Source organism: Misgurnus anguillicaudatus, chromosome 8 (assembly GCF_027580225.2).
Source record: "Misgurnus anguillicaudatus chromosome 8, ASM2758022v2, whole genome shotgun sequence".
Lineage (NCBI taxonomy): Eukaryota > Metazoa > Chordata > Actinopteri > Cypriniformes > Cobitidae > Misgurnus > Misgurnus anguillicaudatus.
The window spans coordinates 6,128,948-6,141,827 of NC_073344.2; the positions used below are offsets into that span (position 1 = coordinate 6,128,948).

At 38.0% G+C, this 12,880-nt stretch overlaps 1 protein-coding gene across 21 annotated transcripts in view; it reads right to left on the reverse strand.

The window, feature by feature from the left end:
• dlg1a (discs large MAGUK scaffold protein 1a) overlaps positions 1 to 12,880 on the reverse strand; it is a 181,635-nt gene that overhangs the window by 47,648 nt on the left and 121,107 nt on the right. For all 21 annotated transcript variants that reach the window (XM_073870188.1, XM_073870187.1, XM_073870192.1 and 18 more), the window contains 2 exons: positions 3,055 to 3,105; positions 1,185 to 1,309 (listed from right to left, as the gene is read on the reverse strand). In XM_073870188.1, the coding sequence (XP_073726289.1) occupies positions 1,185 to 1,309; positions 3,055 to 3,105 (176 nt within the window). The remainder of the gene's footprint in view (positions 1 to 1,184; positions 1,310 to 3,054; positions 3,106 to 12,880) is intronic.

Here is a 12,880-nt window from a genome sequence, read left to right on the forward strand (position 1 = left end):
TCGAGATTTCTTGTGGAGGTGCTGGCCGTTTCTCAAATAAAAGACTGCATTAGAGGTTGCATTTTTAAACTGCATTTACTTCATCACTGTCTTATTAGAGACTACTAACAATTATAAAGTTTACTAATTATTTAGCTAATCGCAAATTTTTGTAATATGCTCACGACTTGCGAATGTAATGCTCAGTTAATGATCTGAAAAAAACCTTGATGACGTATGTAGCCTGCATATGCGACCTCCGGAGGATGCAGCTTTCTGTTTGAACCTTTTACAGTGCATGCATTATATTTGTCTTTTACTGCGTTTGCTTTTTTGTTTGGGTTTTCAATAATGTTCCTTTGGGAACTCGTGTGGAGTCTGAGACGCGTTGTGTTGGTCTGTTGATCAGTGTCAGATGTGAAGTCAGATGTGAAGTCAGATTAAACCCTCACACAGACTTTACGTGATTTAATGTCTGCATGTTCTTGCTCAAAAAATTACAGTGGCTGTATCATTTCTAGTGTAAAGAAATGGACATATATTAAATATTAATATGGATTTAAACATTGTTTGACTAAAAATAAGCGTTTCTCTCCGTCTACTGAAAGTAAAAGTGAAGACAGCGTCCGCGAGACGAGTCCTCTATCGCCCCCTGCAGGCATTTGTCATAATGCTTTTTATTTATAGGCCACAAAATGTTATTTAATGTAACTTGGTTTTAATACTTTATTTGAACCAATTATTATTGCATCTTCGTTATTATGTAATTTTAAATGCTACTGCTCACTTTGGTCTATTTTTATTTCCCCAAAATAACACTTACTAATAATTACTTCATTATCAGTTGGCAAAATAATTGTTAGGGCCTGTCCTTGATTAGTTAAAACATTTACAAATAATGTGATTTCAGTTTCTTATTCATTTATTTTATCATTGAGGCTTTCTTAAAAAGTGTAAAAATATCGTCTCGTCTCGTTCTCGTGAAACCAATCTCGTGTTTCTTCTCGTCTCGTGGATTAAGTGTCTCGTCACACCCCTAGTGCTTAGAAATCATAAAAATGTCACTGGCCAAATGGCGATTGCCACAGTTTCATATACTCTCCAGAGTACATTTTTACTCGCATTTGGTGTTGTGCAAGAGTTAATTTTAGGCTCTGTGTCTATCCCAAAACGATCTGCTGGTGATAAGGAAAGTATAGACTCACCTGAGTCTGCCGTCCTGTGCAGCTGCTCCTCCTGGGATGATCTTGGTGATAAAGATGCTTGGGTCCTCGCCGATGTGGGGGTTATCGGTACCGCCTGCAATACTGAAACCCAGGCCCGAGTTTCCCTAAGGGGAGAAATAAAATAACATATAAAAATTAAGTAAAATGCCTTTTAATAAAAATAGTAAAGTTTGAGGAAAAATTATTGTTTAAAAGAGTTTTTAAAAGCCAGAGAAAAAAGCTGAATTGTAAGCATGTGAATGAAGAATGCAGCAATTTTACAGGCAGTTGATCTTTCAAAAACTGTATAGTCAATCAGCCTTTTGACTAAATAGCATAAGCCCTTGTTCACAAAACTTTCTTTAGGTCCTTACACTGGATTGTATCAGGAAGATCACAATCTTAACTCCCCTGTGTTAGCCAGTACAATCCGAGCCGGTCCTCCCTATACGCAGAGTATGCAAGGTGCGTAGGGCCCCAAACCACTAGGGGGCCCCCTTGCTCTTAACGTCACCTGGCGTTGCACAAACCAGATGGCGAGTGACATCATTGTGCCGCGAGAGCCATTCAAAAGCATAACAAGCAGTATAATCTCACAATACTTTAATTCTAGTTGTCTGTCGGTCTATGCAGCTCCGCATGCAGTTGATGCGCCTATCGACATGTGTCTTGATATATGGATTTGGGTTAGAGATATCCGTCCGGAACGGAAAATCAAAAAGCGCCAAAAAGGTAAAGTAAACAGATTTAAGAACACATTAATGTTTTAAATTCCTATTTAGTCTTGACCAACCATGAAATTATTTTTACACTTTAGACCAAATCCCCAGATTCAACATTAGTCCTGTGTGTTTTGTTAGGAATGTACGCATGAATAATCAAAATCTTTCACAACTTATGTGTTAAAGAAATAAGCACATTCATTCATGCAAGGTGTTTTGTGACTCCTGTTAGCGTTTTAAAACAATGCACATTACATTTAAAGTTTGCATATTTAGAGAATTATTGATGTATTTTGGTTCGTTTACCTCTGGAGTCTGACCATTCTTTAGTTTTTAAGCAAACTGGAAAATCTGTTGAGTTGTTTGTTATAGTTTTTCTAAAAGCTGTTTTGGTTTTATTTTATCCATATTTTTTCATTTGCTTGCCTGATGTTCTGCATCTCTTAAAGAATATATTTGGCAGTAGACCTTGTTTTGTAAATATCAATGTAAAAGATTTACCCTTTGCGGAAATTATCCATGTTTTTGTGGTAAAACTGTAGGAACCATGTTTGATTGGTGTGATTACTATTGGCAAAACCATGGTTTTACTACAGTAATGGTTTTACTTACGAAACCATAGTTATTTTGTGGTAACCACGGTTTTACTACAGTAAACATGTTTTTTTAACTGTAGTAAAACTATGGATAACTTTTATAAGGGCAGGGCTTTTCAGAAAACACGTGTCAATGTTACAATTAGAAAGTATTTTGATGAGTGTCACAGTAATGTCCATGTGGTAAAAATGTACAGCTATAAGATAATACAACATGTTTTTAGTAAACATTTTGTTTATATCTACATTTAAGCAGAGACAGTGAGTGAATTTTATAAAGGCGCTGACAGGGCCCCCTCACAAAGTTGCTTAGGGCCCCTCAGTATCTAGGACCGGCACTGCATACAATAGGCATGTGTCATCTCTTTCTGAGGGTAGCACTTTAAAATCTTGAAAACATGAACTACTCTTTCATGGTTCTTGTACATTTCATGATTTCCTTTTACTAAATCAAAAACATATAAATTATAAATATTATAACAATATAAAACCCTATTGACATTTTAAGAGTCTGCTGATTTCTTTGTCATGTCAAAGCTTAAGCGATCTTACCCTTTCAAGTGTAATTTCTTCGTATTCATAATCAGCTTCTGCTCCATTCACCTGAAAAACCAAAAGAATAACATAATTAAACTGCATAATGTCACAATAAATGCATATGCACTTACTCAGTCAATATAAAGATATCAAGATTATATTTTCACATAATGTTCTTTACAGTACATTATGTAGTATGATTTTATGTATAAGTCACCTTAGCTGGGTATTTACACACTAAGTCACATGTACTGTCCCAACTTCCATGAAATTATGGATGGTAGTATTGACAAATTTGTTGCATAACAAAATCATTTAGTATTATTGTACTAAAATGTTTACATACATATCCATTTTAATAAAAAACATTATACTGTAGAATAGCAAGTACAAAAAACAGCAAGTGGAATTATAAGAAATTTGGATTAAAGGGATAGTCATCATTTACTCCCCCTTAAGTTGTTTCATACCTGTATTCATTTCTTTGTTCTGCTGAACACAAAGGAAGATATTTTGAGCAATGTTTGTAACCAAGCAGCTTTGGAGCACCTTTGACTTACTATAGAAGTCAGTGGTGTTCCTGCTTGATTATAAATATCTTCAGGAAATGTGTTCAGGAAAACAAATACATTTTTTGGAACAACTTAAGAGTGAGTAAATAATGTTTTTTTTTTTTTTTTGGCAGAACTATTCCTTGTACTGTAAAACAATATGCATGTATCACGAGTAACCCCAATTTAACCATGAACTGTTGTACTCTCTTACTTTCCATGCATTTCACCTCTTCTCAAATTTTCCACAGAAGCCTTTGTACTGTAGCTACAATTTTCACAATGCAGTATCTTTTGCCCATTACTATGTATTTCAGTCGGACAGCCAAGGTTCGCAACCAGATCCTCACAGCACACAAGCAGTGCTGTCAGTTAAAGATGAACTGAAGTGCTCTCGTTGTCACCTTAATCTCACCCTTAATGGAAACAATCACCCTTAAACAATTCATAATAAAAAAAACACTATCCAAAATGTAGCCAAAAGACTTTAATATTAAACATGTTGGCATGAAACTAGTGTAAAAGAATTGCTTGCCGACCTTGTGTGTGTGTGTGTGTGTGTGTGTGTGTGTGTACCTGCCTGGTAATTATCACATTGTGGGGACCAATTGTCCCCACAAAGATAGGAATACCAGTGTTTTTGTGACCTTGTGGGGACATTTTGAAGTCCCCATGAGGAAACAAGCTTATAAATCAAACAAAATGATGTTTCTTGAGAATGTGAAGTATCAGAAAGTTTTCTGTGATGTTTGGGGTTAGGGAATGGGGTAGGTAAGGGGAATAGAATATACAGTTTGTATGGTATTAAATGCATTACGTCTATGGAATGTCCCCACAAAACATGGAAACCTGTGTGTGTGTGTGTGTGTGTGTGTGTGTGTGTGTGTGTGTGTGTGTGTGTGTGTGTGTGTGTGTAAAGTTATATCCAATCTTTCAACCTGTCAATCTAATGGCCATATAACAACACATAAAAATGCATTATACTGGAAGCGATACCAGAAAGGCTCTGTTTACTTGAAGAAAACCTACATTAGTCTTATTTTCCAGTCTTCACATTTCAAATAATTCTTTATTGGTAATTGAAAAAAGTGCTTAAGCTAAAATATGGGTTTCAAATTTATTCCATTAAATTCTCTGGAAATATGGCCGTGTGTACTTCCATACTTTTAAATTAGGACCTACTGTAAATCCTCACAGCTCCATAAGGTACGGTTATACCCATTAGGATGGCACTATATGCAGCATGCCACAAATGCTGTCAAGAATGTGGATTAAACAACAAATTTGTTTTATTGTGGCAGAATGTTGATCTAAACAAAAGCTAATTGTGTTGCAAAATAATTCATTACAGTACAGTGTATAGCCAAGATCTATAACTATCCTGACCAAGGTGGATACTTAAAGGGATATTTCACCCAAAAATGAAATTAAAGGTAGGGTAACAGATTTGATCCTGAAACATTTTTTGTTATGCTGGTTAAAAGTCTCCTTACATCCTGATAGCAATCACTGTGTTAAGTTGTTTAAACGTATTTGTAGAAATTTATATTATCTGTGATAGGCGTAGGACCAAAAAATGTTCAACAAATCATAGATTTCGGTCCGAACGGACGTTTCCATTTTTGTCCCTCATACGTAAGCGTAATTTGAATGGCAACCGCGAAGCGAGTCCACGCAGACGCCATACGTCATCGGCGCGTTCACGTGCGCTCACCTCCTGCCTGTAAACAGTGAGAACAGCAAACTTTTCTGCTAAATTGACAACCTACACAGGAGGCACAAAACTAAAGGCATCTTAACAACAACAGCAAAAACTGCCTGGATCAGCAAGAGCAAAAACCGAAATTAACATCGGTAACTTTACTGCTTTACCACGAGATGAAACAGCTGCAGGAGCTGCAAAGGGTCTGAAAGAGTCGTTGCACTGTTTATTTTGGTAAGGTAGGTACGCGATATGTTTGTATTGAGATGGATTCAGATATTCTACTTTGATGAAACATTGTGTTGCTTATGAAATTTGTGTTCGTTTACGGATTAGCGTAACGATATAGTTACTACGTCTACACAACCGAACGTGTGCTTAAACTAATTCTGATGTAAACCCGTTGTTTGGTTATTTTGGAAGTGTTATTCGCCTTTGTACTGCAAAGTTTTCTCACTGCTGAATGAGAGTGAGACATGAGATGTGACCGTCTGATCTGTGCGTGTTCATGTGTTTTGAAAGAGGCGTGACTTTGGATGGCGATTTGACTTGAGGGTGGGATCGGGATTTCATTGCTAGGCGGCTACCGTTAGCATTTTTCAAAATGTGTTACCCTACCTTTAATGTCATAAATGACTTACCCTCATGTCGTTCAAAACTCATAAGACATTCGCAAGTGTTTCTTTGGAAACACAATTTAAGATGTTTTAGCTTTAGTCCAAGAGCTTTCTGACCCTCCATTGAAAATCTATGTACGGTATACTGTCCATGTCCAGAAAGGTAATAAAAACATCATCAAAGTAGTCCATGTGACATCAGTGGGTCAATTAGAATTTGTTGAAGCATCGAAAATACATTTTGGTCCAAAAATGAAAAATATTACGACTTTATTCAGCATTGTCTTCTCTTCCGCGTCTGTTGCGAATGCGTGTGCACTGCGCTGTTGACGTGTTATCCTCAGACGTGTTTGCGAAGATTTTTTTTCAGACTGTAGCTCGGGCACAAAAAAAAAAACAGCTGGGGCGCACCAGATAACACATCAGCAGCATCGTACGTCAGCAACCTCATGCGTCAGCAGTGTCACTGCAGTCTCGTGCATGCGGTTCACAACAGACCCGAAAGAAAAGACAATGCTAAATAAAGTCGAAATTTTTGTTTGTTTGGACCAAATGTATTTTCGATGCTTCAACAAATTCTAACTGACCCACTGATGTCACATGGACTAATTTGATGATGTTTTTATTACCTTTCCGGACAGTATAACGTACATAGATTTTCAATGGAGCATCAGAAAGCTCTCGGACTAAATCTAAAACATCTTAAAGTGTGTTTCCAAAGATGAACGGAGGTCTTACGAGTTTGAAACGACATGAGGGTGAGTCATTAATGACATTATTTTCATTTTTGGGTGAACTATCCCTTTGAGGCCGGGCTCAAACTAGGGATAGAGACAGAGCGCAGCGCGTCACAACCTGAAAACCACGCCCACCGGGGGGGAAAGCAATCCAACAGTCTCCATTGACTTTGTATTGCAAAAGGCCGCCTCCTTGTCATTTCTGGCTTATAACAAAAAACTGAATAATGCCTAAAAGCTGCTTTGGGACAATATGTACAGCTAACAAGCCAAAGAACACAGAAATAAGTTTTTATAAGCTGTCGAGCCGTAAAACCCAGTCTTTAAGGAGAATAAAGTGGATCGCCGATTACGTTTCCCCCTATTGGACGCAGTTTTACTAATAGGAGTACTATGAAAAGTTGCCTGTTTCCATTTCTGTGTCTAAACGCTCGTTTTTTGAAGTCGACAGCTTATAAAAAATTATTTATTTATTTTTTTGGCGTGTTAGATGTACACCTTGTCACACAGCAGCTTTTAGGTATTATTCTGTTTTTAAGTTTAATCTGTAAATAAGTTTTTATAAGCTGTCGACCCCAAAAAACGAGCGTTTAAAGACACAAAAATGGATACAGGCAACTTTTCATAGTACTTCTATTAGTAGAACTGCGTCCACTAGGGGGAAACATAGTCTGCGATCCACTTTATTCTCCTTAAAGACTGGGTTTTACGGCTCGACAGCTTATAAAAACTTATTTCTGGGTTCTTTGGCTTGTTAGCTGTACATATTGTCACACAGCAGCTTTTAGGCATTATTCAGTTTTTTGTTATAAGCCAGAAATGACAAGGAGGCGGCTTCTCGCAATACAAACTCAATGGAGACGGTTGGATTGATTTCCCCCCCGGTGGGCGTGATTTTCAAATTTGCATAACGGCGCTCTGTCTCTATGGGCACGGATATTCGAATATTCGATCTGCAATAATAATTAGAATTTAAAAAATGCTATTCGAATGTTTGTTTGTTTTTAATGTGCCACCAAAGGGTTACGACTTATTTAATGCTTTTTCACTTCATCTATACTGTCTTTTACAGACTTAAATGTAAGATATACATGAACATTAATTCGTATGTATTTCTTATTGTTTGGCAATGCAGATTGCAGACAAATTTAAGTTTTTCCTTTTATCTCCGGGTTTGTGCGCCGCGCCGTATTTGGCCACTGGCTGGTTCAGTGAGGGCTCACGTGTTATTAAACGTGCTTCTCCGCCGCCCGCATCAACACATCATGATAGAATTGTAAGCTTTCTGTTATAAAGTCTACTTTATTTTGTTAATAACGAGACAGACACGGAGAACGAAATGAAACGGAGAACATTTATTATATGCGGTGCTCTTTCGAAAATGAACCGGATAATGGCAGTTTAAAGCAAAGCTCTGTCTTTGTAAAATGTTGTAAAATTAAGCTAACGTTAGCAACTTTGCACAGTCAACAATAACGTATCGAGCCAGCTTACGTTATTTGTAAAATAATGTTAAACACAGATATTTAATCTTGTTCAATACGTCTGTTGTTTTTATCGGATAACCATCATCACGAGGAAGAGTTTTCTCCGCAGCACCGGCATTATTATCTAGTCAGAAGAACGGGCTTTCACCGAAGCAGGTAGGATAAATAGGGTTTTCTTTATTCACAAATACATGTCAAACTAAACTGAGAAGATATTTATATGGCGACTGAGCAGTCGGTTATGTATATGTGTTTTTTCGTTTGCTCCGGGCTCTTATTTGGAGTCTGTTTAAGAGTTTAAATGATGATAGCCTACTTTGTCAAGTCCTCAAACTTTAAACTTCGCAAGTCCTCAAACTTCGCTTAGATTTCGGGTTAGTGTAATATTTGGTATAATATAATGTATGTAAGGTTGTTTTCACATATGTTGGTGCGCACCGTGGTGCGGCCTCGGAGCGCACCAAAATACATTGTATCATTTTTCAGTTAGTGCGGTCTGTGTTCACATATATATATTTTTTACTTTACTCGAAATGCCGCACCGTACGCCATGTGACAACGGTCAGCGCTGTCATTGGTCTCTGACAGCTCTTACCGTCTCATGACCACCCCCACGTTTCCACGACAACCAGCCTGACAGGGAGAGCGCAGCTATCAAGATGTGGAGATAAACGATGCACGTCTTTGCGAAGTTTCGTTGCTTTAACGCGAAATTGCGTAGCTGTTCTATTAAAGCCTTTCTCATGGAGCCGTTTGCTAAAAAGCCCGCAATGTCACTATTTGTGTGTGGAGGACAGCAATGCATTTATAAAATCATCAGCTCAAACGTAAAGGAGACAACGAATCTCTCTGCAACGGACCAGATTGGCTTGTTTGTTGTTAACCCACAATATAACACCCGGCTCACGTCACAACGGAAGCCCAGTGGCTCAAACATGTGGAGAACTTCCTGTATTTGGTTCGGTCCGAGGTCCGGCAGTGTTCACACCACAGGTGGGTCGCCCCAGAGTTTGGCAACAGCCGCTCCGAGACCACCTGTTTAGAGCGGTCTCGGAGCGGCCGTTTAGTGCGCACCCGAGTGCGGCTGTTGTGTTCACACTGACCCAAACGCACCGCACTCGGAGCGACACGTCATTTGGGCCGACCTAAACAGTGTATATGTGAAAACACCCTAAGATCAAACATTAATGAATTCATACTAACGACCGACTTGAAACTAATGGTTTGACTGACTCAGACTTCGCTCCGCATGGGGTTTTAAAGCCTTTTTTTCTGTAGGATATTTTTTAAGAAGAATGTAAAAAAATACATATTTTTTACAATGTTTTCAACTTAAAAATACATGCATACATATTATAACTTTAGCTTGTTGTGGATATTTCCTAATTATAAGCCTTCTGTGAAATTATGACAAAATGAAAAATACAAAAGACGCATGTCTTAATTATCATAATTAAAATAAACGAATATTCGAATATTCGTTCTTTATGAGCTTAAATATTCGAATAGTAAATTACTGGAAAATGCCCATCCCTAGCTCAAACTACAAGATTTTTATGAAATCTGATTGCAGCACAAGATTCATAAGGATAATCTTGACAGCTTTTATTCTCTTTGGGCTCTATCTTACACCCGGCGCAATGCAGCGCAATGCGCGACGCAAGTGACTTTCGCTAGTTTCCACCCTAATTTTCACGTTTAGCGCCGCGTTGTTTAAATAGCAAATGCATTTGCGCCCCCTTTGCGCCCATGGGTGTTCTGGTCTGAAAAACGAGGTGTGTTCAGGCGCATTGTTGGCGCGTTGCTATTTTGAGGCAACTAAAATAGACTACGCCATTGACCAACAAAAACCTGGTCTAAAGTCTAAAGTCAATGGCGCAATATGTTTTATGTTATTTAAAGAGCGCATTAGTAATATGCGCCTATAAACGGGAGGACAACGCGGGTTTGCTTATCACAAAGTACATAAATGCGCAGCAGCACAAAAATGCTTTTAAATATGAAAGATTAAAGGATTGAATTTAAGAGATTATTATTGAGTCTCTTGGACATATTTATAAATGAGGACTGATTATGAGACGTTAGAAGGCGCAAAGAGCTGCTTTACCTGCAGCCTGGTAAGTAAATAAATGCTTTGCTTTAAACAAATGCGTCTGTTTTTAAATGTTTTTTTTTTAATGCTACCTCACGGATTTATTGTATGTGATGTACCTGTGGATATGGCGAGATGAGAAACATTTGTAAGTAATGCTTAAAAAAACTCTTTGCTAAAAAAAACGCTGTCCAAAGTGCTGAAACGTGAGGAGAGCCGTTTGTAATTTCTTTATCTCCTGTTTGTTACAAATAAAGTATTTTTAGAGTACAAACCTTATCTTAGATACTTGTAAATTATTTTTTGATGATATTGGATAGCCATACATTTAAAGCAATTACAAGCCTGCTTTTTACTTCCATGACTAAAAGAAAACGGGTTTTAAAAGGTTTTAATAAAAAAATAACAATATAAATATAAGGGAAAAACAACACAATTATTTAACATTAATCTTAAACTGGGGATCTTCTACCTCCGTTTAGTTTTTCAGTTTACAAAGTCCGTCATCTAAATAGGGATTAGACATAGCGCCAGCGCAACTTGCTTTTAAAGGGAATGAGAGCTGTGACTCTCATTGGTTTACTGCACGTTACGCCCAAAATACTCCCATTACAATAGGACCTACCCTTTTCGACCATGCGCTCGGCACAAAAACGATTTTTCCCGTCGTTAAATTAGCAAAAGTGGATTCGGACACGCCCATTTAGACGTTGCGCTGTGCGCTTTAGACAATGCGCTTAGATCGTTAAAATAGGGCCCATAAATTTTAAACATGCTCACACTAGAAGTTCATGCCAGAGCGAGCGCTTCTCATGGGGAAACTTATGTAAAGGAGACGTTTCTCTGTCTCTGCAGTCTACCGGACATGTTCAGGAGCTTGTTTCATGATCGCTATTTCAACGGGTCTTTCATTCACCAGTCCTTCCAGAAACATGCAGAGTTTTTTGTGGTTGTTGTGGGCCATAATCCTTGATCTTGCGGCACGTTTTCTTACAAAATGCAATGGAATATGCGGGATATTTATGCAATTTATGCGATGAAATTGTGGGAACTTGCAAAAACTGCGAGAAATTGCAAAAACTGCGGGAACTTGCAGCTTTTCAATAATTTTCATGTCACGTGATTACGTCACTTCATAACGTTTCCATGGCAACAGGGGACATGGCTGCACTTGTGTGAAGTAAATACTTTTTTTTTCAACTTTCTGCTAAGATATATGTGACTATTTGCTACAAAAATGCGGGGATTATGAGATCATGCAAGCCCCGCATATTTTGCGCATGGAAATATGCAATTTATGGGGCGAGAGTGCAGCGTACTGACATAATCATCCCAATTTAAAATCCTAAATATCAAACATGTTTGATATGATCAGCTAAGATTTGTTTGCGAGCAGTTTGGTAGGTGTAAGATTTTATCTGTAAAAGTCACACGTTACATGATAATCTGAGGAACATCGGAACCGATAGAAGGCCAGGACCAGATTTTTTAGATTCTCGAGAGGGGAAAAAGAGAGGGCCAAAAGTTCTGTAGTCTGAGCCCGGCTGAAGAGAATAAGCACATGCTATTCACAAAGCAAATGTGTGGGGAGCACTTCTCTCTTGTTTATTCAGTTTTATTTACCTGAGGATGGATAGTAACACCATCAAAGATAAAAACACATCTCAACAGTCAAATACTGGACTAAAATCATGAAGAGCCAGAGCCACAGCTTGCCTTTAGTTTTTGGTCCATAGGCTTATTTTTAAGCTTCTAAACTGCATATTTAATGACTTTAAATACTAGCAGTTTTCTATCTCTTTTTGTCCAACAGAAAGCATCTGTCTGTGACATCAGATGGGAGGGGAAGAGGGGGCTTATGTCAGGGAATTTACATCAATCATTTACATCAGCATTATACTCTAAGCCTCATAACACCCTTAGCCATTACACTACAACAACACGTTGCTATTATTTATATACACTTCTGAATGGCTTTGAATAGATAAGTCATTTGAAAACAGCAGGCCTTTGAATTATGTAAGGATTAATAGACGACGGGCCGTTAAATTACAAGAAAATAATGCACACCCAAGGTGGTGCGTTGTGCCGTTACACTGCGGGTGTGCATTATTTTCAAATAATTGAAACGACCGATTCAACTTATACCACGGTTACCAAAAATATTGCTCTGGTGTCTATTTTTAAGACATTTTAAAGGTTAGGTGTGCAATTATTGAAAAATAAACAACACCTATGGAACATTTCTTAACCAATCAGAATAAAGCATACAACCGGTGGTATAAGTAAGGAATAATTGACGACGGGCCATTGAATTGTAAGAAAATAATGCACACCAAGGTGGTAATGCGGCACGACGCGAAGCGGAGTGCAGTTACACCGCAGGTGTGCATTGTTTTCAAATAATTCAGAGGACCGGAGTCAATTATTCCGCTTATACCACGGTTACCACACACATTGCTCTGGTGCCTATTTTTAAGACATTTGAAAAGTTAGGTGTGCGGTTTACAGAAAAATAATCAACACCCATAGAACATTTCTCAGCCAATCAGAATGCAGCATTCAACAGACCCGTGGTATAATCAATAATAATGCATACCCAAGGTGGTAATGTATCATGACGCAAAGCCGTGTGTGCATTTTTTTCTAATAATT